Source organism: Rutilus rutilus (assembly GCF_951802725.1).
Source record: "Rutilus rutilus genome assembly, chromosome: 7".
Taxonomy (NCBI): Eukaryota; Metazoa; Chordata; class Actinopteri; order Cypriniformes; family Leuciscidae; genus Rutilus; species Rutilus rutilus.
The window spans coordinates 46,717,647-46,741,703 of NC_140221.1; the positions used below are offsets into that span (position 1 = coordinate 46,717,647).

At 37.7% G+C, this 24,057-nt stretch overlaps 1 protein-coding gene across 1 annotated transcript in view; it reads right to left on the bottom strand.

The window, feature by feature from the left end:
- Positions 1-1,262: 1,262 nt before the first annotated feature.
- myo19 (myosin XIX) overlaps positions 1,263-24,057 on the bottom strand; it is a 40,813-nt gene continuing 18,018 nt past the window's right edge. Inside the window, exons 5-23 of the mRNA XM_084413873.1 lie at positions 22,843-22,969; positions 22,668-22,737; positions 22,471-22,573; positions 22,195-22,291; positions 21,435-21,511; positions 20,926-21,016; positions 19,361-19,526; positions 17,890-17,963; positions 17,472-17,707; positions 16,059-16,235; positions 13,805-13,945; positions 10,596-10,703; positions 10,409-10,479; positions 9,174-9,253; positions 6,849-7,006; positions 5,629-5,758; positions 2,763-2,848; positions 2,238-2,570; positions 1,263-1,504 (exon numbers count right to left, since the gene is read on the bottom strand). Of these exons, the coding sequence (XP_084269999.1) occupies positions 1,391-1,504; positions 2,238-2,570; positions 2,763-2,848; positions 5,629-5,758; positions 6,849-7,006; positions 9,174-9,253; positions 10,409-10,479; positions 10,596-10,703; positions 13,805-13,945; positions 16,059-16,235; positions 17,472-17,707; positions 17,890-17,963; positions 19,361-19,526; positions 20,926-21,016; positions 21,435-21,511; positions 22,195-22,291; positions 22,471-22,573; positions 22,668-22,737; positions 22,843-22,969 (2,439 nt within the window). The 3' untranslated portion in view covers positions 1,263-1,390. The remainder of the gene's footprint in view (positions 1,505-2,237; positions 2,571-2,762; positions 2,849-5,628; positions 5,759-6,848; positions 7,007-9,173; positions 9,254-10,408; positions 10,480-10,595; positions 10,704-13,804; positions 13,946-16,058; positions 16,236-17,471; positions 17,708-17,889; positions 17,964-19,360; positions 19,527-20,925; positions 21,017-21,434; positions 21,512-22,194; positions 22,292-22,470; positions 22,574-22,667; positions 22,738-22,842; positions 22,970-24,057) is intronic.

Consider the following 24,057-nt stretch of genomic DNA (forward strand, 5'->3'; position numbering starts at 1 on the left):
GAACATTGTATAAGCATTAGTTTCATGTATCAGTGAACAGAAGAGATGCTCTCGGTGGAAAACACACATCTGAGATTTTCCCGCCAAAAACGTCCCGAGTCCTGAACATAAAAATCAGCTAGGAAGTCTGGGAAGGTCTCGTTTTTAAGTTTCGTTACAAGCTGTTCATACATTGACAATAAAAATGATTATTCAATGATAATTCTAACATATAGCCCCTTTAAAACCTATTATGTCATCAGTTTGTACACTGATATTTAAGACCCCCAGTGGATCAGGTAATCTGAGCTGGTGTGAGTGAGTGGAGGCGGGGCTAATTAGCATATTCATTAATCCGTGGATACTAAATGAAGCAAGGGTGTCGAGTTACATTCAAGCTATTTTAAGGCATGAAGAATTTATGTTAAAATATGTAATTTTGGTGATCGGAGAAGAGTTTTAACGTATAAAATGATTAATGACGGGGGACTTTAATACAAATCAAATTAAATACCAGAATTTGGGATACATCAGCAGCACATTATGAATAAATTCTTATCTATAAAATAAATCACTTTATATATTTACGGTATAAATATCACTTTAAAGCTGTGCAAGAAACATTATTTAAACATTATTAGAGTTATAAAACGCTCTACAGGACTGATTAAACACGCAGGACAATTAAAAGGCACTTGTGCTTCATGCTGAGAGTAAATACAACTAAACGCTGAATTGCACTAACAATAAGGCAGCTAAATGTTTAATATCACTTCAAGGGTTCGTTCACCCAAAAATGAAAGTTCTGTCAGTAATGACTCTCCCTCATGTTGTTCAACCCCGTAAGACCTTCGTTCATCTTCAGAACACAAATGAAGATATTTTTTATTAAATCTGAGAGCTGTCTCACTCCTCCATAGGCTTCTCTGTTATTGAAACTTGCCGGTCCAGAAAGTTAATAAAGACAATGTTTAAAATAGTCCGAGTGACTACAGCGGCTCAACCTTAAGTTTATCAAGCGACGAGAATACTTTTTGTGCGCAAAAACAAACTAAAATAATGACTTTATTCAACTCATGTTCTTCTGTGTGCCTCTGAGTGAGTTCACGTAGTGTAACAGGGCTGTACGTCAGAACGGAGGCTCACTATTGGCCGACGCTGGTCATGTGTGTGATGCTGGCCAATAGTGAGCCTATGGAGGAGTGAGACAGCTCTCAGATTTAATCAAAAATATATTAATTTGTGTTCTGAAGATGAACGAAAGTCTCCCGGGGTTGAACAACATGAGGGAGAGTAATCACTGACAGAGTTTTCATTTTAGGGTGAACGAACCCTTTGATGTAGTGTATTTCAAAGGTGCACTGATTGCATGAAAGCTTTTAGCAGCATGAGGAGGAGATGAGAAGTCCTGTCAGGTTTTCTCCAGCAGGATCTGGTTGAATCCGGTCACCACATCGGCCTTGTGCACCGGGTGCCGGTCGGCGTAGAGAAGTGGAGATCTCTGCAGATGCATCTTAATGGACCCCTGTCAAGACAAACAGCCAAAGCAATTAAAGCAGGACTTGTAGTTTGTTTGTTAGTGCAGACCTATAGGGCCCTTGGCGCGAGTCCACGAGGGCGCATTGAGAGGTATTTTTGGGACAGACTCGATCGTCACGCCGGAAATAACGGCCTGGTTGTTGTTGGACACCATTGCTGAGTATTTTCTCCTTAAAACTGCAGTGAACCAAAGACAGTCTCAAACACACGCTTTGAAATCGCTGGTGTTTCTGACGTCACAATCTACCTTGTAACCAATCAGATCAACGTGTGATCGTCAACCAGTGGATCTCTGAGCTGAGTGAGTGAGTGGAGGCGGGGCTCATTTGCATATTCATAGAACCACGCATACTAAATGAGGCAAGGGCGTCGGGTTACATTCAAGCTATTTTAAGGCATTTTAAACTTTTAAATATGTAATTTTGCTGATCAAAGATGAGTTTTAAGGGATACAATTATTGACTACAGGGAGACTTTGGTGAACAGAGGGAAGTGTCTTTGGTTCACTGCCGTTTTAAGGAGAAAATACTCAGCAATGGTGTCGACTTATGAATTTACACATGCTTTGTCTTAAAGCATATTAAAAACACCACATAGACACATAAACAACATTAAAAGCCACAGGGGGACTTTAAGCTGCATTTATACAGGAATCATTTATGGCCACTCAAACCATCTACCCTCATATAAAAACGTAGTATATTGGAGATGTCTCTCACCCGTGGCTGAGCTCTGATCGACGCCACACCCTGCTCAAACTGGTTGGTCTCTACTTTGTATTCATCGTGTCTGAATGGGATCTTCAGACAGGCCATCATGGACATGATCCGCTGGAAACCAGAGGCCGTCAGAGACACAGTGATGGAGGGAGCAGAAGCAATGGCGAGCCCGATCGGCCAGCCTCGGACCACGACGGGCTCCTGGATGCTGTCGAGCTGTACGGACCCTCTTTCCCTCAGCAGAGGATCCAGCTTCGGCAACACACATGATTCTTCCTCCATGAAGTCCTCAGCATCATCCAGCTCTGCCTCAGCTAACGCATCCATCCACGCCTATCGAGAAGGAACGCAGAAGTGTAAGAAAAGCATCATATAAATTATAAAACACTGAATCCAGAAGAATTCATTAAACACACCAACATTTTTGAAAAAAAGTCTACACAATACATTCAATTCCCAATGGATAAAATCAAGTCCTGCCAAAACACTGTTATTAATCTAATTAAAAACCAGCACAATGCTTACTCTCCAGCGCCTCCATGTGGTTTGGATGACCGTCGCAGCTTTGTGCCATTTCTTAATTTCACTTCTGACCCGCCAGGATCTCAAACCTAAGATAAAGAGACACATAAAGGGAGTTAAAAACACTGTATAATACTATACGAATACTGGATAGAGCCATTTGACCTTGGGGTTGAACGACTTCAGATTTTATTAAGTCCACATTTATGTGATCAAAGTCGAGTCAACGTCGACTAGTCGCATTAATAAACAAATAAGCTTGAACCTCAAGCTATTTTAAATTATATTTTATTTTCAAGTACCGTGTCTATTAACGGGTAAAGCGACAGCTAGTCAGCTTGAGATCCTTTCTATCTCGTTAGCCTAGTACTAATGTTTTATGAGCAGGATAACCATATTCATCTGCAGAGATGAAGCAAAACCAAAACAATGTCATTCTGCAAAATGAATGTAGTAGACGCTCGAGGGTCAAAAGTTATATAGTTTACCTTTAAAGTTTCATTACATTAGTATTAAATCATAAAACACAGAATCCAGACGAATTAAAAAAAGACAACACAGAATTCGGGGGGGAGATAATACAGAATTTGGGGCAATTTACATCATTTTATAAGGCCCTATTGTTGTTTCTGAAACATTTATAAATGGTTAAAAGTATTATGAATTCATTAGGTAATTCTGATTATGGGACGGACTTTTGTTTCCAGGGATTATACTGTGACTCCGTTATCTTTTGGCTTTACTGATGTCAGGGAAGCAGGTGTTTGGCTCAGGTGAGCTGAATCTGTTCTGGGTTTAAGGGATAATCAGGAGGAAGGTGATCAGGTGTCAGTGTCTAGACACACCGCAGATGTCTACTTCTTTAGCCTTCTTTACACCTGCACTCACCTATATACAGTATACACACAAGGTAAAACAATAAATATATTATTTAGGGCTGAATAGAGAGAAACGCAAGTCAATAATAGGCCGTTATTTAGATGGAAGGGGTGCCAGATCCTGAGGAATTGTGTTTAACAAGTACCTGATCTTTTCAAGGCAAAGACAAGACATTATATCTCTGATCCACTGGGTGTGAGTGGGAGAAGAAGCCTCCTTCAACTTCATTAGTATTGCTCTGCGTGCTAACAAGGAAATATTTATTTTTTTATCTGTGCACCCCTCAAATAAGAACAGAAAACCTGGATTTTTTCCATTTTTAAATCACATTCGCAATTTTTATCAATTAAAATGTTCCTCCCAAATCATGGAGCCCTATATCTGTTATTAGGGGTGCGAGAAAAAATCTATTCCTATATGAATCGCGATTCTATCTTCTACCGACTTGCATCAATTCACAAATTTCAAAAATCGATTTTCTAAAAGTGTTGCACTTATTGCAGTACTACTTAAAGCTATTGACGTTAATCACAAAAAGCCGCGAACGAGGACTCTGACGGACACACAGCCGATGTACATGCACAGATGCCGCCTCTCACATGCATGCCATGCGATCTCGAATTCAGTGCTCTTTCACAGCTACACATGCAACTGTGTCACAGTGCACATCGTGTGGACCTCTGAGTATTCAATGTAAACAGAACCGGTTATGTCCTACACAAACGAAAACAAATGGGCGCAAATCGGATGTGTAACTATATCCACGCATTCATTCTTAAAGGGATAGTTCACCCAAAAATGAAAATTCTGTCATCATTTACTCACCCTCAAGTTGTTCCAAACCTGTATGAGTTTCTTTGTTCTGCTGAACACAAAGGAAGATATTTGGAAGAATGTTTGTAATCAACGGATCTCGGTCCCCATTGACTTCCATAGTAGGAAAAAAATATACTATGGTAGTCAATGGGGACCGAGATCTGTTTGGTTACAAACATTCTTCCAAATATCTTAATTTGTGTTCAGCAGAACAAAGAAACTCATACAGGTTTGGAACAACTTGAGGGTGAGTAAATGATGACAGAATTTTCATTTTTGCGTGAACTATCCCTTTAAAGGGCCATCCGTTTCATTAATGTTAACAAAAAACAAAACAAAAAACACTGCTTTTGAATTAATCACTTTTTAATCTTTAATATGAATCAAGTTATTTACTTCATACAGTGAAGACTATACAGTGTTTTATTTTTACATTTGATTATTCAGTTTCGGTATTCAGTATTTCTTACTACATGTTAAATAAGCCTATACTACTGTCCCTGAAAAACTTTAAAAAGTTTATGTAATTTGTATATTTTTTTCTATTGTATTTGTCCTAATGTTTGTAATTTGCTTCTTTGTTGCTATTTTTAATATAAAAAATAAAAGAATATATATTTTTTTGCTTTATGATAGAAGACTGTGTAATGGTTGTAGTCAGCTTAAACGGGCATTTGTTTTATAATATTGGGTTGACTAAAATGGGAAGAAAAACTAAATAGATTTCAAGGTTCACATTTAAATTTAGTAGGATTTGTTCTTCTTCTAGAGTTATTAAACCGTCTACCGCAGTCGAATAAGAAAAGTAACACAAAACAATCAAATATATATACATGTACTATGTACAAGTATTCATTACTTCAATGAGCTCATTGTTTCTGCCTTTAATTATTACATTGTTTAAATTATTAAATTTTTCGCTAACTGTGATTTTGTACATGTACATTTCTGAAATCCATAACTTAGACAGTTCCCTCTGATAACAGATCACTGTAAATTGTAATAGGCATTTTCTGTGAAGCTGCTTTGAAACGATGTGTATTGTGAAAAGCGCTATCCAAATAAATGTGAAATTTAAGTTTTAATTGAATCGTGAGGAACCAAAATATTCCCACCCCCATCTGTTATACAACCAGTTTACCTGTGATCACAAAAAAAGGTGGTGAATGCTAACCTGCTTGTATGCGAGTGGCAGCGCGTGTCCTGAGGTTGCGCTGATGTTGTTGGTGCCGGCGCCAGCAACACTGGATACAGAACGCTTTCAGCGAGCGCACCCTGTTCCTGTGATCCTCCAGCATCTCCAACTGCACAACACATGATGAATTAACTACTGACGTCAAAATAAAAGGTTCCCACACCTCGGTTAACTTCAAATTCAAGGAACTTTTAAGGACTTTGAAAGCCAGGTCTAATACCCTCAACATGGATTTTATTAAAAAGAGCTTAGGCTATTTTTGCAATGTTTCACGGTGTGTTTGTGAAACGCTGAGGTTCCATCGTAGTAGTTTTGTGTGCGCGTGAACATCATGGCAACGTACAACGCAAAGTACATCACGCGGGAAACACTTAACGTAACGCGCAAATGCACGTAACTAACGCAAATCAAGTGCGCACAGGGTTCCCACACCTTTGTTAACTTCAAATTCAAGAACCTTTCAAGGACTTTCCAGGTCCAATACCCTCAAATTCAAGGACTTAATGTGGGGATATATATGTGGTGTTCATGTCTTTCTTTCTTCAGTGGAAAAGAAATTAAGTTTTTTGAGGAAAACAAAACATTTCTGTTTTTCTACACAGAATGGAAACGGCATTGATTTGAACTTTAACATTCTGGTTGCCATTGAAGTCCATTGTGTGGAGAAAAATCCTGTAATGTTTTCCTCAAAAACTTAATTTCTTTTCCACTGAAGAAAGAAAGACATGGACATCTTGGATGGCACTGGGGTGAGGAAATTACCAGGAAATTTTCATTTTGAGGTGAATTAATCCTTTAACGTAACGCGTAAATGCGTGTAACTAATGCGCGTAAATCTAGCAAGCTAGTGTGCATAGGCCACCAAGTGTTGGCAAAATAACACTTTCATCCGACCGGAGGGAATAATATGGAATTGTTTCCCAGAAAACTTCTTGCACAAAATAAATTCAAGCACTTCCAAGGACCTGTATCTGTGTGTGTTTATTTTCCAAAACTTTCCAAGGCCTTGAAAAAAAAAAAAATCAGATTCACAAACTTTCAAGGATTTCAAGGACCAGTGGGAACCCTGTAAAATGACATCTGATTGCTTGTGATTGCATCAGCCAAAGACGAGGAGAAACAGAGCCAAAGAGTTCAGTGAACTTTCAACGTTTTGCAAATCATGTTACAATCATAAGTCATCAGAGTGCATGCTTTACCAGGGACTGTGTGAGAAAGACTTTGGTCCTCCCACAATGCACCATGTTGTCGTTGTCATCAGGGCCGAGGGTGGAGTTTGGGACGTGTCTCTTGAGGACCACATTGACCACATCCTTTACAGCAGATCCCAGAACAGCCTGACCATTTATCTCAGGGCCTGTGGGCGAGAGCTGAGCTTTAGAAACACACATTTATGATGCTTCTATTGTGTTTTAAAGACCCCCTGCAGTCAATCATTTTGCCCCTCAAACTCATCTTTTATAATCAAAATGATATATTTAAATGCTTTTTTACTGAAAAAATAATTTCTTCATGCCTTAAAGGGGTGGTTGATTATGATTTCACTTTTCTAACTTTAGTTAGTGTGTAATGTTGCTGTTTGAGCATAAACAACATCTGCAAAGTTACGACGCTCAAAGTTCAAAGCAAAGGGAGATATTTGCTTTTAAAGAAATCGCTTTTTAAGGACTACAACAAACGGCTGGTAGAGACTACACCACATTCCTCCCGGGTTAGTGACATCACCAACCCTAGAATTTACATAAACCCCGCCCCCTGAACACGATTTATAGATTATCAAGACAGAATATGCTAATCAATGACTAGAAGATAACTACACATCAGCTACATAAATTCATCAACTAACCATTCAGAAATGTCCTGTTGCTTCTACATGTTGTGCTTCTTGAGTCTCTCCATCATTGTCTGACTCCGGTTTGAACATAAAAAGCTAAACGTTTTGAGGTAATCACAGCTGCTAAGAACGAGCTCTTGAAGCTCCGCCCCCTGTGCCGGGAGCAGCAGCTCATTTGCATTTAAAGGGACAGACACAAAAACGGTGCGTTTTTGCTCACCCTCAAAAAGTGACAACTTTAACATGCTATATAAAAATATCTGTGGGGTATTTTGAGCTAAAACTTCACACACACACTCTGGGGACATCAGAGACTTATTTTACATCTTGTGAAAAGGGCATTATACCACCCCTTTAAAATAGCTTGAATGATTGAATGTAAATTAATCTGACTGATGATTGCACATGGGTCGTCTTGAAGCATATTAACAACTTATGTAAACAACATTAAACATGATTTATTTAAGGCAAGACACTACTTTTTTTCATGCGCTAGACGATTTTGGAGATGGTCCTCACTGCAGAACACGAAATCCAGGGGGAGGAGTTGGATCCGGATTGGATCCTCCCACCTTACATATACCTAAACCTACCCATCCTCCACCCCCTGATCCCTAAACCCAGCCCTAAACCTACCAATCTCCACCCCTTATATCTGGATCCAACTCTGCCCCCTGGATCTCGTGTACTGCAGTGAGGTGCTACTGCGATTTTGGCCTATTTTACTTCCATAACATAAGTCTTCTTTCAGACTAGAGGAAAGAAAACATTCAAAATACACATTTAAGTGATTATGTTATTACACTTTATCTATTTGTATCAGTAGATTTCAATTACAATACATCTCTTTAAAGGCTGTTTTCTCAAAATGAGTTATTTTTCCTCCTAAAAACGAGTAAAAAAAACTCCACTTCTGCATCACTAACATACAAAAAAAATTAACTTTAAAATTGTAATTCTATTCATAAGGTCTTTACAGAGGTTTTTGTTTTATTTAATTCACCTGATTTATATAACATTTTGTATAAAATGTTGTAGTGTCTTGCTTTCATGCAACTAAATTCAATATCTTAAGTGTCACCATATTAATTCATCATGATTAGTTAAAAGCTTGTTTTGACTCTTGGTAGCGTGAGATATTAGAGCAAACGTTCAGTCTCGTTCCCATAAATCCACTTTCCTGCAGACTTTACTTCCAATCCTGCTCCAACACACCTGTCATTTTCTAAATACCTTGCTTAATTGGTTTAGCTCTGTTTGAACAGAACTGGATCTTTAGGAGCAGGATTGGGCACACTTGATTTTTGTACTGTTCTTTAACCAACTAATGTGCTAATTCATGCAGGATGAGCTAGAACAAGTCTGTACCACATCCCACAAGCAGTGATATGAAACCACGTATATTCAGCCACAAAGACCTATTTATTTCTACACGAGACATTAGTCAGATTACACCAAGATTTAAACTCAACATACAGTAGAGGGAGATAGATAAGATTAAGAAGAAAAGGCAAGCAAGTGCACAACTGCATGCAAAATATCCACTAGAATAAGCATGCAGTAATTCACCTGAAGAATTCAGATTCACATTATAGGAAGAAATAAGAGGAGGATACTGAAAGAAAAAAGACAAGAATCAGGAATTAATGAAGAGAGCAAGAAAGCAGACGGTACTTAGTGTTGCACGTACTGTTCTCTCTATTCATCTGCACTGCTAGTGTGTTGTTTGTGATCAGCCCGTATCTCTGGAGGAAACTGCAATACGGGATCCTGCACAAATAATACAAAAGAAACGTGATCTTTCTGAAGGGAATTCTTCTCCAAACTTGAGCTGATATGAGATGTACCAAATCTCGGAAGTAGTCTTCCCTTTTAACCCTTGAGCGACCTTATGGACATTTGTGTCTTTTTTAATTGTTAATTTTTCCTGTGTTAATGCCAACTGCATATATTTTGGCACAGGTGTGTATTTTTATTGGAATTTTACTATTTCACCCCCATTCCCTTTAATACACCTATTTTACACTAGTAACACAAAATAGTTCCACTCAGGACCTTAAGAACAAAATTGTCCCCATTGAAACCCATTAAAACTGTCATTTTTAATCCCTGGACCGTTTAACTATAAAATGATGCAATCTGTGTTAAGAGGCTTTCGTTATGTTGGCAAGGCTTTTGACTACGGTTTACCAGATGGTGCCATTTTCTCAGGTTTGGCCTATAAAACAAAATGCTCACTTTATTCCTGTTTCTGCTTCTGTAATATTATAGAGCCAATTGGATAAATTACGCCGCTTTAATTGTGTGGGTATGGATGTCAGAGTGTGGCTTGTATGTGTATAATAATAAAACATTGTGTGTGTGTGTGTGTGTGTATGTGTGTGTGTGTGTGTGTGTGTGTGTGTGTGTGTGTGTGTGTGTGTGTGTGTGTGTGTGTGTGTGTGTGTGTGTGTAATATTTGAGAGAAAAACTCAACTGCAAATCACAAATCCAACCACTGTGTACCAATGGAGTTTTGCTGGGATCTAATGGGGAAAATTAGACTGAAAAGCTCATTTTTTTAGATAAATTTTGAGATTTAAGGCTTTGATTTTGTTTTAGCAGTTTAACATGTTTTATAAAATATATATAAAAAAAAAATCATAAATCATTTTTATAAACTTAAACCTCTATAACGGTTTTTTGGTTTCACTTTGTAAACTTTTTTTACTTCAACAATAATCTGCCATGGGTCTTCCTTAAAATTAGACCAAACTTAAGTCTGTGCTCCCAAGCTTCACATTTTTATGCACGTTTTTTTGACATAGACATGTTTGTCCTCTATGAACCTATGTGTAACTTTCTTTTAATTGACGCATAAGGGTTAAACACTTGTATGATGTGGAGATTGTATGGTAAGAGATGTGTGTGTTTATGTAGCTTTACCTGATGGGAAATCCTGCTGCACTGATGTTTATGGTCTCCACGATCCCACAGGCCTCAAGCTGAGCGATGACCTGAACACAAACCAAACCAAGACTCACTAATCAGTCCATGAACTATAAACTTATATAACCTGAAACTCAAGGGGATCCGATGTGAACAGACAGAAATGCATTTGTTTTTTTCGCACCTCTTCCTTTTTGAAGGTGAGCGGTCTGCAGTCAGGGTTGGGCTTGATGCAGCGTGTGTAGTGCGGGGTGGTGCTGTGCAAAATCCTCATCAGGCTTTCAAGTGAGTTCTGCATATTCACAGAAAGACAAACAAATTAAGCACAGACACATGTCAATGTGAAACAATAATTGCGCAAATTGAAATTGCGAATTGAAAATTCGCCTAATGGAAACACGTCAATTTCGCAAAAACTCCCATTTATCGCAAAAAACGGTTGTGGTTTATTGGTTAGTGGTTTTTCAGGCAAACCGAAAACGAATTTTTTTTTGCTTTTGCGCATTTACAGGTCACCTAACGTAGATGACGCGGTGTGTTTGGACAGAATACGAGACAGAGCTCTTTATTAAATTCATAAAAGACAAAAGAATTACAGGAATACTGGATTCTAAACCTCAAAGAAATGCCACAATCAAGACCTCGGAGCAGATATGAGGGAGAAACACCAGCCACTCCAAGTATAAGGGTCTTTTCCTTGCCATCAATGCTTGGGTAACACACTCACGTCTCCTTCGATTAATAATAATGGCCAGTGCAGTGGCTGGGATATATGTAAACATCCGTCGTCATGATTTTTGGAATGACTTATCGCGAGAGAAAGAAATGACGTTTTAGTTGCATAACATCGGTTAATGGAAACGCTGTCATTTCGCAATAGTTTTTTGTCGACATTTAGAATAAATAAATAAATAAAACTCGCAAAAGTTTTGTGCAAATCTGTAACGGAAACGCACCTAGTGTCTGATTGTAGTTGTATAGCATATGAAAGTCTGAAGGGGCCCAAATAATCCACTCCATTTATATCTTATCTAGCGAAACGATCTGTCATAAAAAATTCTGTATTCTAAAAAATACATATAATATATATACTTTTTAACCACAAATGCTCATCTTGCACTAGCTCTGCGATGTGCCACACATTTCCAGGGTATATGCAGGAATCTTGAAGTTAATTTTAATACCTTTTCAAGACCTTTTCAAGACCTTCTCAATATTTTTTAATACCTCACCGCCACTTCAAGCGTGGCCACGAATTAATAATACCTCAGCAGGTTGTAAATTTGTAAAACGTGCTGAGGTATTATTCATTCGTGGCCACGAAACAATTCAACTGAATATTCACCAATTCACAAAAAAAAAGGAATAAAAAGCTGTACGAGAATAGTCGGCCTTCACTGAAGAGCTATCTTCACAGGTAAGAAAAACAGTTTAATAATCATTATTAATTCGTGGCCACGAAATAATTCACCTGAATATTCACCAATTCACAAAAATAGGTCTTTAGCATTCACTAATTAATAGTATCAAACTGTTTTTGGCCACGTTGTAATTCGTTAAATCAAAATGAGGGAGGGAATTAGTTCAACGTGTCCACGATTTATTAAAACGAGGAAACAAATAAGTCGTCGTGACAACTAATTATTTAGATCAGTGGACAGGGCGCAAGAACAAACAGTGAGAGAGAGAGAGCCCCGGCCGCGCGCGCGCACTCTCACCGCCTTCAAACAACACGAGCGCTGTATTGCTCTCTCTCCCTCGCGCATATCAACACAATAGTAAAAGGTCGGAAGACCGATTGTGTTTTATAGATTAGTAGTTTGTTCATATAAAGTGTTTAATTAGCAAATACATGTTAAGGAAATGCATAATACAAATTGTATGGGTTAATGTAACGGTAAACGGACTCTGCGGGTAAAACTGTTGTGATGAAACTGCGCATGCGTGGGGTGAAACTGCTGGGGTAAAACTGCTGGGGTAAAACTGTGGCTCTGCGGCTCTGTAGACAGATATTATTGCATTCTGTTCATGCGTTCACCAACCTTCTCTTAAAACATTTCGGTGCGTTGTAATACGCACTGGGAACGCCAGAGCGTACATTGTGCTTTTGAACTTCCGCCCGCCTGCCCGCTCTGGTGCTCTCAGAGGCAATTTACGAACGCACTCACAATAGCCTCGTTTTTTATGTACCTGTTCGTTTTTTTAATAAAAATGACTAAATTCACACACGTTTACGATGTTTTTGGGACTCAAACTGTTGGACAGCTAATTCAGAAAAAATACTTTCAAAATTTAAGACTTTATAAAGCCGTGATAAGACTTTTTAAGGGTCTTAAATTTTCCCCAAATTGATTTATCACCTTTTAATACTTTTCAAGACCCCGCGGATACCCTGATTACGTAATCACGTTGAAAGGTCACATGTGACATAGGCGGAAGTACAGACCTAGTGTTTACAAAGAGAACGTGCAAAGACAAAGTCAAACGCCATTTACAAAAATAAATAAATTAATTAATTAATAAATGAATGGTAAAACAACGATTTTGAAGTTGGAGGAGAAATTGAGAGTTTTTCGCCCTACCTTTATGAACCGGAACACGCGTGACCTTTCAACGTGATTACGTAATGTGTGACGCATCACAGCTAGTGCAAGACGAGCATTTGTGGTTAAAAAGTATATGTGTTTTTTTTTTTTTTTGAAAATGAGCGATGGTTTGTGTAGATAAGACTCTTATTCCTCGGCTGGGATCGTGTCGAGACTTTGAAGCTGCACTGAAATGGCAATTTGGACCTTCAACCCGTTGGACCCCAATGAAGTCACTGTATGGAGAAAAATCCTGGAATGTTTTCCTCAAAAACCTTAATTTCTTTTCGACTGAAGACAGAAAGACATGAACATCTTGGGTGACGTGGGGGTGAGTAAATGATCAGGAAATTTTAATTCTGAAGTGAACAAATCCTTTAAATACAGATATAAACAAAGGACAACAGTGAAGGCCTGCCTATTCACATGTCAATCAACCATTGTGGTAAAACAAGTGTCTTAAACATTGCCGTTTATGACTAGCACTTTAAAAAATGTGGTTAGAAAATTTAGGAAAAGCACAAACATGAACAATTCACTTGACTTCACAGAGCATCTTCAGTACATCGCTACTTTAAAACTTGATTGTTGACCACTTTACACAATCAAGAATATCACAGATATATGTGTGAAAATATGTGTGAAAGTATGAGGGAAATAATCTGAAATCATCCTATAATGTGAATGTAAAACGTAATGATTCAAGGCCAAAAAACACACAATAATTTACAACACAAGTCATTTGTAAAAATGAAATCTCCCTATGAACAAATCATGAGCTTAATTTTCACCTCTTTAAAACCTGTACCTTAAATTTGGAGACGACTGTGATCACTTTACTGTGTCCTCTAGAGCCCTCGCTCTCAAGGTCACCGTCGGCGAAGAGACTGTGCAGCAATGAATCCTGGGATTTCTGCAGGAGACCGGTGAGCTCAGGAGGAACCGGGTCCTGCAGAACACATGCGTGCAAATGAGACTAAAACACTAATGAGTGCTTCCCTTGTGTTTAGCTTAGACCAGCTACATATTTATGGATATAACTATTTATATACACTACCAGACAAAAGTTTTGGATCGGTAAGATTTTTTATGTTTTTAAAAGAGTCTCTTCTGCTCCTCCAAAAAAAAAAAAAAACAAAAAAAAAAGTAATATTGTGAAATATTATTATAATGTAAAGCAGCTGTTTTCTGTGAATATATAATAAAGTGTAATTTATTATCAAAGCTGAATTTTCAGCATCATTACAGTCTTCAGTGTCACATGATCCTTCAGAAATCACTCTAATATGATGATTTGATGATCAAGAAACATTTATGATTATTATCAATGTTGAAAACAGTTATTTACATTTTTATTTCAGGATTCTTTGATGAAAAGAAAGTTCAAAAGAACAGCATTTATCTGAAACAGAAAGCTTTTGTAACATTAAACACTTCTTTTCTAAAATATAATTGACATTAAACACTTTTCTCTATAATATATATATATATATATATATATATATATATATATATATATATATTAGGGCTGGACGATTAATCGAAAAGTAATCGAAACCGAAATTCAGAGCCTATAACCGACGTAATTTTACCAAGACGGTTATTTCGGTTATTTCCCTCTGTGTGCTAATGTACTTTCCCCTTAAAACATTACCGCGTGTGTAGTCACGTGACTCCGCCCTTGAACGCGCTATTTCGCTTCAAACTCGCTTTGGACGCGCGAATGGATTCAACATGTTTAAGCGTAGAACTAGATGCGATAGACGCGAATTTGACGCTCTATTCGCGTTTGGTGTGAACGCAGCATAATGAACAGGCTGCGATGTCAAGATTGCAATGCTGGAATGTGTGTGTGTGTCAGAGAGAGAGAGAGAGAGAGAGAGAGAGGCATGGGCGCGATCTAACAGTGGAAACATAAAAACATCATTCGTCATTATAACATCAACGTCAATTTGTACATACAGGACATCATTAAAACTGTTAAGTGTTTAGCCTACTTATATTTGTGTAAAACATTGTGCTTTTGTCAAACTGTAACCTACAACTGTCACCCAACCAAAATCACACACCCACAGTGTACATTTTTTTAATAAAATTATCAAAAAGCAAAAATGATCTCATCTTTTGTACATTCATCATATTGCATTGGTTTTCATTTCTAGCCATAAAACAGAGCACTAATCTTTTTATTTTTAAGTTAGGCCTACACATTCTACATTGATTAAAAAATAAAATCAAATGTGTTTTTAATGGTACTATTATTTTATACAGAAATTAACGATTTATAATTCAGATGAGAAGTTATTAAAGTTAATTAAAATTTTAAGGAAACAAATATATTGATCTGAAATATAGCTAATTAATTTTAAATTCATTCAGGTTACCACACATATCTCAAGGCCTTTTGAATAAAGGGTGGCAGTCCTTCATTATCAACTGTTGTTGTGGACTATATACTGGAGAAGTATTTGTTCTCCATTTGAGTGAGATGTTTTTATGTGGCTAATTGAGGAAAGTGCTTCCATATATTTTATTATTAGTAGTATTAGTTCAAGAATAAAATAAAGATATCGGATTGATATCGGTATCGGCAAATAGCCAAAGCTGCGGTATCGGTGAAAAAGTGGTATCGGGACATCCCTAAATCTTTCATTAGAAAAAATACGAACGTATTTACAGTATAAGCCTTGCCAGTGACATAGGAATTTTTTTTTATAAATAATCGTTCAATAATCGTAATCGAGGTAACTTGTTTGATTAATTGCGATTATGATTTTAGCCAAAAATCACCAGCCCTAATATATATATATATAAAATAAATAATTCAGCTTTGCTCACAGGAATAAATTACATTTTAAAATACAGTAAAATAGAAAAGTGATTTTAAACTGTCATAATATTTAACAATATTTAAATATATATATATATATATATATATATATATATATTATTTATTTTTTTTATCAAATAAATGCAGCCTTGGTGAGCAGAAGAGACTTTTTAAAAACATTAAAAATCATCCCGATCCCAAACGTTTGCCTGGTAGTGTGTGTAGTTTGTACCTTGTTCTTCTCCATCATGCCCTGGATCTGGTAGCTGACTCTGCCAGCGTAGTGGGCCACAGTGAAATGGGGCTCTTTGCTGAATTTGTCCCAGCTGATGCTGGCATTATCTGACAGCTCCTTCTCCAGACGCACACGAAACTGCTTCGCATCCGAGGCTCTGTTCAGACGACACTCCTAGAGGACAGACCGACAGAAAGGGAAGCAAGGAAGGAAGAAGGTAAATTCATTAGTGCTATTAAAAAAGCTCTTTCACCATGTATCAATCAGCTATTAATAGTGGCATTCACTATATTTGCGATGCAAATTCAAATGCAATGCAATCAGGGTTTGAAATTAACTTTCACTCGCCGGCCAATTTGGCCACTAAATGTTTTAGTTACCGGCCATTCAGAACTTCTACTAGCCCGAAACAAAGAAAAGAAATGAACCAGATTAACTGTCACAGCTTATATACTGTATATATATGAAATGAATGTATGAAATACTAATTTTATAATATATATATATATATTTTTTTTTTTAACTAAAATGTTCAAACTAAAGATTTCTTATTCAAACTAAATCATGTCATCCAGCATCTCCTCCTCTTCCTCTTTCATCCTCATCACCAAAAATGTGTTTTAGGTGAAGCGATCAATACAGGACAAAGAACATGAAAAAAATGTAGGATGTTGGAAAATAACAATGTCTTTTCTGTTCACCAAATGCTTTTTAATCTTCGCTTTTGCTTTAATGCAAATGAACAAGCGCGCCGTTACTTGTTGCGTAGTGACGAGTGTGTTCAAGTAAGCCAGATGAGAGCAGATTCTGTGCAATAAGCTGTACTTAATATATCATGATGACTCATGAGTGTTTGCACTAAATCTGTGCAGATTTCGCTTACAGGAACTTCCCCAGCAACTTCGTTGAATAGACGTAAATCTTCAACGTCTAATTACGACTTTTCAACGTTGAAAACAGGTCGATCTTCAACGTCTTGATGGAATATGTAAAACTCTTTAAATTTATTTGAGATAATAATGAACATGGTTTGGTAGTTTGTTTTTCTCCGTTATTTAAGCATGTATAACAGACTTCTCCTGTCTTAGATGATCAGTGGAAAACACGTAGTCAAACAGTCCGGCCGAAACTTCTTAGTTGAAATCACGTCGTAAACGGCGGACCGACTTATTTTCAACCATAATTCAACGTTGAATAACGTTGTAATTGTTTACTGGGATGTAACACGCCAAAATTGGCTCGTGATTTGACAGCGTTACCCGCCAGAGTTGATTTTTACACGCATTTGCCGGGTGTTCATTTCAAACCCCTGAATGCAATGCAAAAGAAATGCACGATACTTTTACAAAGTCATAGTCTTTTTTCATCTTTTTCCGATTTCTCTCTCCGAGATGAGAAGTGGAAGCAGACCTCATTGAGCAGGGAGAAAATGCTGGAGGGACTGCCTTCAATCAGGTCCAGGCAGCCCTGGTTGTCTTGATAACGTATGAAGGACCACTGCAGCCCCTCGGTCACATACTCCTCCTGCTGGGCCTTCAGGTAATGAGCCACAAAGTGCTGCTGCAGCTTCTCGTTAGCGTAATTAATACACAACTGCTCCAGGTTGTTCAGGACGAAACACTCAAACCCGTACACATCCAGCAGGCCTGTAGGAGACACCGGGCAAGGGTTTAATGCTTTCTAGAAGTACTTTCATTCCATTTAGAAAACAAAATGTACAGAAAATGATTTGACACATTAAAATCGTAAAATTATATGCAGAATATATTACTGAAATTAATTAATTAATATTTAGATTTTTTTTCCATTAAAGAAATAGAATATGTACCGATAAAGTTGCACCACATGGAACTGTCGGCACACATACTGTTGTTGATGAAAGTGACTAACCACTCAAACAGCCTGAAAATGGGAAAAGAAATGTGGTCATTGAAAAACTTGCACCAGTATTACTTCAAGTATAAGTAGGGTTGTCAACTGGTACCAGTTGATCCTTAATAAGAAGTTCACAGTACCAGCATTTCAAGCATTCTCGTTCGTGTTTGTTTAAGGGCTTTCTGAGAGTCAAAGGTTTTTATTTACACCGTGTTTTTACAAGCGCCAAGCATTGTAGCCAATCACAGACGTATCTGTTGGCCTTATGTAGCCAATCACAGACGTATCTGTTGGCCTTATGTAGCCAATCACAGACGTATCTGTTGGCCTTATGTAGCCAATCACAGACGTATCTGTTGAGCGCGTGAACGCAATGGCCAATCAGAAGGTGCCTTTCATTATAACCAACAATGTGTAAACACAATGTAAATAATACATTCATTGTAGAATTAAGACAGATTTTTGATTATTACGTGAGATTAATAAAAACGCGGCATGAAGTACAAATCATGTACTTTCTTCTCTGGTTAATTTATCTGTTGTGTTCGTCGCCGCATGAAGTTATCGTGTTCTGGTCTGGTGGTGATATTCAGTTGAGAAAGTACACAGATACTTTTTTAGGATTTCTAGGCATTGTATTTCATGTTGTGTTTTTCTTAGTCTTGATTTAATCACGGCTTGTGTGTTTTTCTGGGCGAGTCGGAGTGAACTGTGGCGCTAGAAGAGTCAAAGACTACAGAATTACTCAAGACGCGTCACTCGTATTGTTTTGAATGGGGGAAAAGTGCAACGCTAAATATGGCGAAATAAGTCATAAGAAATAAGATTTCATTGGTGATTTCAAATATGAAATTTAATCGTAAGCTTTGGAGAATCTGATGTTTCCCCATTCAAAAAGGTAGTAGCTGCACTTGCATGCCTGAGAGGCACTTCAAAGATGGCCGCCGAGTGAAATGTCTAAAAGGGACTTTGGTCGAGTCTCATGAACGCAGTCGAGCACAGAAGACCAACGGCCAAGGTCAGGTGTTATATAATACATTGCATTTCAGTTTGTTTTTTTACCAAACTCAAATCCCCAGAACACTTGGAATATACGACACTTGACGCATGGGATCATTCTGTGATACTTCTGCGTATTTTTTTAAAGCTTGATGCCGGTCGCTATTCACTGCCATTATATGGACGAGCAAGAGCAGGATTTTTTATTTTATTTCTCCTTTTCTTGTCCGAAAAAGAAAGAACAGCATTCTGCCGAAATTGGTACAGAGAACCGCAAAATTGTACAGGTATTGGTACAGACTACTGAAATTTTAATTTGAAGTATATTGCAATTAATAAATAATGCAACACTACATATCCATAAAATATAGATCTACAAACATCTTCATAAAATTTGTAGCCGCGTTTATACGTCTGTGACTTACTGCGCATAAATGGATTTAGCGAGACAGTCTCTGCGGACGGTGCACTCCGACTGAGAGCAAGGTTTGAGGATGTTCTGTTTGCCAGCGCGCAGATTTCTCACGGTCAGACACGATTGCAGCTCGTCTAACGGCACCTGCAGCAGGGCAGCGGTCTTCTGGAGGAAACCTGCACACAACATAGAAGAAAAAAAGAGTCTAAAGAGCCTTTAAATTTAAAGAGAATTTAAACAAAAAACATAATTTAGAAGTAATAGGCTTTTTTATTATCCTGTTTTTGACCCAACACTCTGTTTTGAGAAGCATTCAAGACTTGGAAGTAAACGCCCACTGCTATGATTGGGTAACAGTTTTGCATATTAAAATACTTTGTAATGTCCCGCCTTCACACATGTGAAATTGTTTTGATAACCTCCAATGTTCACCATGTTTTAGCCAGAGTCTGATCCCGAATCAGAAGACGAACCTACACCTCAAACACCAAGGATACTCCAGACTGCGACAGCGTAGTAATTAATCATCGTTATTTATATTCATTCTGGTATTTTATTACATTATATCAGTGTTTAAATGAAGACGTTACAGAAAGGGGTTTATCTCGTTACATAGTTGAAACTTCTGCCAACTGAAAAACATTTATGCGTATTACATTTTTGTAACAGATTTGAACTAAAGTTTAAGTACTTGGAGTTACCACAGTTATGGTTGACAGGATAACTTACGGTGCTTCATGTAAATGAATTATGAAATGCATCGTGTCGTTCGTATAATTATCGTTCATCGTTTTCAGTAAAGTGAAGGTAAAGCGAGTACATATCAAGTGATCTGTAACAGACAAAGCAATAGTGAGACATGGTAAAAACACTGTTACGTGTTGTGACATTACCGTCGGATCCAATATAGACGTCACTGCCATCTTTTATTTTCAGTCTCTCTGAAAAGCCTGCGTCGAACTGTCTTGTTTAAAAACTAATCCGCAGTAAAATGAAGCAAACACGAACAATATCTTACTGACCCGCTCTGAAACTTCATTAAAATTAAGTGAATCAACGCTTTCCTAATGTTAGGATCACAAGGAAGGCAATGCAAAGGCTGTGTTTTTCCACATCTTGTAATCCTGTGATTGCGTGGCTCTTGTATTTACTACTGCATGACATGCACGAATCAGTGGGCGGAGCTAAAGAGGCAATGATGTAGAAGTGGGCGTTAACCTTCTTCTGCGGAGGCGGTCTTTCGTCAAGCTATTACGTCATACTAAGACAAAATCTCATACGAGTCGTTTTGGGAGCTTGGTTTCAAGTAAATTTTTGGGCTAATGAGAAAGATTTGAGTTCTGAAACATGATATTTGTATAGTACAATGTCCTCTTATTTGTCAAAAGAGAGTGTATATAGCAAAGAGAGAAGTAGTTGGGAGAGAGGAGGAATGTGATAGAGACATGTCACAACCCAGACATGAACTTGCATCACCCATAATACGTTGTCTCATCATGTCTGGAATATGCACCTCACCTAATTCACAGCCATAACTTTGCTTTTTAGATAAACAAAACAGCAGAAACACCACACCTTTGGAGTGCCCATCAAGATCACATGGTTGAGCCTCTTCTGATGCAGGACTGAAGTCCACATTCCCCAGCTGCAGAAGACCTGCAAGGATCTTTGCAAAAAGACAACAATCGAGTCATTTTTACATCATATTTATTTCCATAATTTTACCCACCAACTCCAGTCCACACTCTCTCATCTCCTATGTTGTTATTTTGGTGTGTGAACTTGCATCAAAACCTCAAGGGTAATTTGCACTGAGAAATCAAAAAGTTAATTTACTATTTTTTAAGCTATTCATTACGTGGGGAAACAAACAAACTTTTAATCTCTCAGGTCTTCTTCAGTGTGGTGTATTTTAGTGTCTCCACCCACTAATTCATACAAATAAGGTCTTATTAACATCGTAAAGTTTAATTAATCAGTCCAAACCACCAAGTGTAATCAGTATCTAAAAATACAACAATCATACCATTAATCTCCAATCATCTTTGAGGTTCTGATGTCCTTTTACCCTTGTCACAACTTACCCTGAAAATCTGTGCCCGTTTCCCCTCATCAATGCCAAGGTTGATCATGGCATCCATCGTCTCCTGCAAACAGTCTTCTGCTCAGACAAACAGAATGCAAGATGTCAAATATTAGCAGTGCCTCCTCAAACTCCTCATAAAATGCTTCAAAAGACAAATTCATGAAGTATATTGAAACTATATTATCGCCCAGATCTTTATATAAAGTTGGATATATAGGTATGTCCATCTTTATTGATTGCTTATATCATTGCAAATTGTAAATTATATAATTGCCCAGCTCTTATCTGCTAAATGTGACTAAAGCATAAATATATTTAAGTCCCCCCTGGTGAAAATCAAGCTTTTAATGTTGCTTATGTGTCTATGTGGTGTTTTTTAATGTGCTTTAAGACAAACCATGTGTAAATTCATAAGTCGACACCATTGCTGAGTATTTTCTCCTTAAAACTGCAGTGAACCAAAGACACGCTTTGAAATCGCTGGTGTTTCTGACGTCAGATCAACATCAGATCAACGTGTGATCGTCAACGAGTGGATCTCTGAGCTGAGTGAGTGAGTGGAGGCGGGGATCATTTGCATATTCACAGAACCACGTATACTAAATGAGGCAAGGGTGTCGGGTTACATTCAAGCCATTTTAAGGCGTGAATAATTTCTTTCAAGGAAAAAACTTTTAAATATGCCATTTTGGTGATCAAAGATGAGTTTTAAGGGTTAAAATTAATGACTACAGGGGGATTTTAACTTTAATTCTTGCCTTCTAAGGTCCTCTCAGCATGTGGCAACCAAGCAAAGTCTTGCTCCAAAGGCAGCATCCATTCCCGTCTCTGTTTGTCTGTGGCTCCTTTCATCATCTTCAAATCAAACCAAGAGTAAACAACCAACGTACAAATGAACACACAAGCAAACAAAATTGTCTGACTGTCTAAACGAATGATCTAAACATAAAGGGCCTTAGAACTGATAATATTACTGGAAATGGACATCTTTTGTAGTATTTTGTAGGTTTTGTGAATGCAAGCTCTTACGTCACCTGGTAGAATATGTGAAAATTTCTCTCATTCGGTGCTTGGATTGCCACTCGGGTCTTCTCCAAGAGATACGTATGCACTGACGCCCCAACCAGCAGCTGAGAGCTGAATTATAAAATCACATTGGTTTAAAACAATAACAAAATGCTTTAGGTTCATGTGCCTGAAGCCAATGAAACTGAGAGAAGACACAACTGACCCGTTGAGCTGAAGCTGAATGTATTTTCCAAAGCGACTGCTGTTGCTGTTGCGTAATGTGCAAGAATTGCCTGGAAAAGGAAAATAAAGGCTTTTGGAAAGAGTCTATTGAAAATATCACTGAAAATTATAGAGGAAACAAAAGTACAGCATAAAATGCTCTCAGTCTTTCTCACCAAACGCCTCCATGATGGGGTTGGAGTCCAGTACTCGTCTTTCTATATTCTCTACTGTGTTCTGGGACTTCTGAGAAGAGGCGGCCACTGTGGCATAATACTTCATCAGACAACGTGACGTCCACGTCTGAAGAGAGATTTAGTACAGAAGACGTGGTCTAAATCACTTTGAGATCCGTCAAAAAGACGTGTTAATATGTGTTTGAAATATTGAGCTTGACAGACCGTCAATTATAAGAAATCAAACTTTCCTGGATTTTTATATTAAGAGAGTTCACTGTACTATGAAACAGCAAAATGCAGAACACACAATGCAAGAAGAGGCTTTCTAAACTTTCATAATTTTCTAACATGCAGATTTTTCTGAAGAATCACATTCACAACGTCAAAAAACAAACAGCAAGTTTATTTAGATCATTTTAGCCTGATCTTTTTCCCAAAAGCATCGTTAGCCAACTACACTGTAAAAAACAGGGCCCGTATTCATAAAGAATCTTAATGCAAAGAGTAGCTCCTAGTGACAAAATTCTAAGAAAATTCTTAGAAATGTGGGCGTTTACTCTTAAATTTAAAGAAAAAATCCTAGTAAAGAAAAAAGTAATTCAGAAAGCATCTTAACCCTTAAAAGAGGTCTTAAGGTCAAAATTGTTAGGAGCACGGACGAGGACTTTTAAGAGGCTTAAGAGTTTCTTTAACAGAGGAGAAAATGGCAGAAAGACGAAGAAGGAGAAGAAATGTGTTGCAGACAATGGATGACAGTGAGTTAATAAGACGCTATAGATTAGATCGTGCAGGGATCATGTTTGTGACTGATCTTATAAGAGACACGCTAATATCTCCGACACAGCGCACAAATGCCATAGCGCCTGAAATGAAAGTAATCGCTACATTACAATATTTGGCAACTGGGAAAATTCCATGTTTGATACATTAAAACCAACATTCAAACCACCGCTTAAATAGACATGCCAGCAATCAGTGTAACTGGAAAGAGTGGAACAATTTTTATCATTCTAAGCAATCAAATAATACCTTATAGGAAATCAACAGCATGGTTAGTAAAATAAGGATTTATATATATAATGTGTGTGTGTGAGAACGGTCAAACAGGAAAAATTACGCATGTAATTTCAAAGTGAAGGCTTAGAATAGACCCTAGACCCTATACTTAAAATCACTTTTTTCCCCTTCTTGGACAACCAACCAATCACAGTC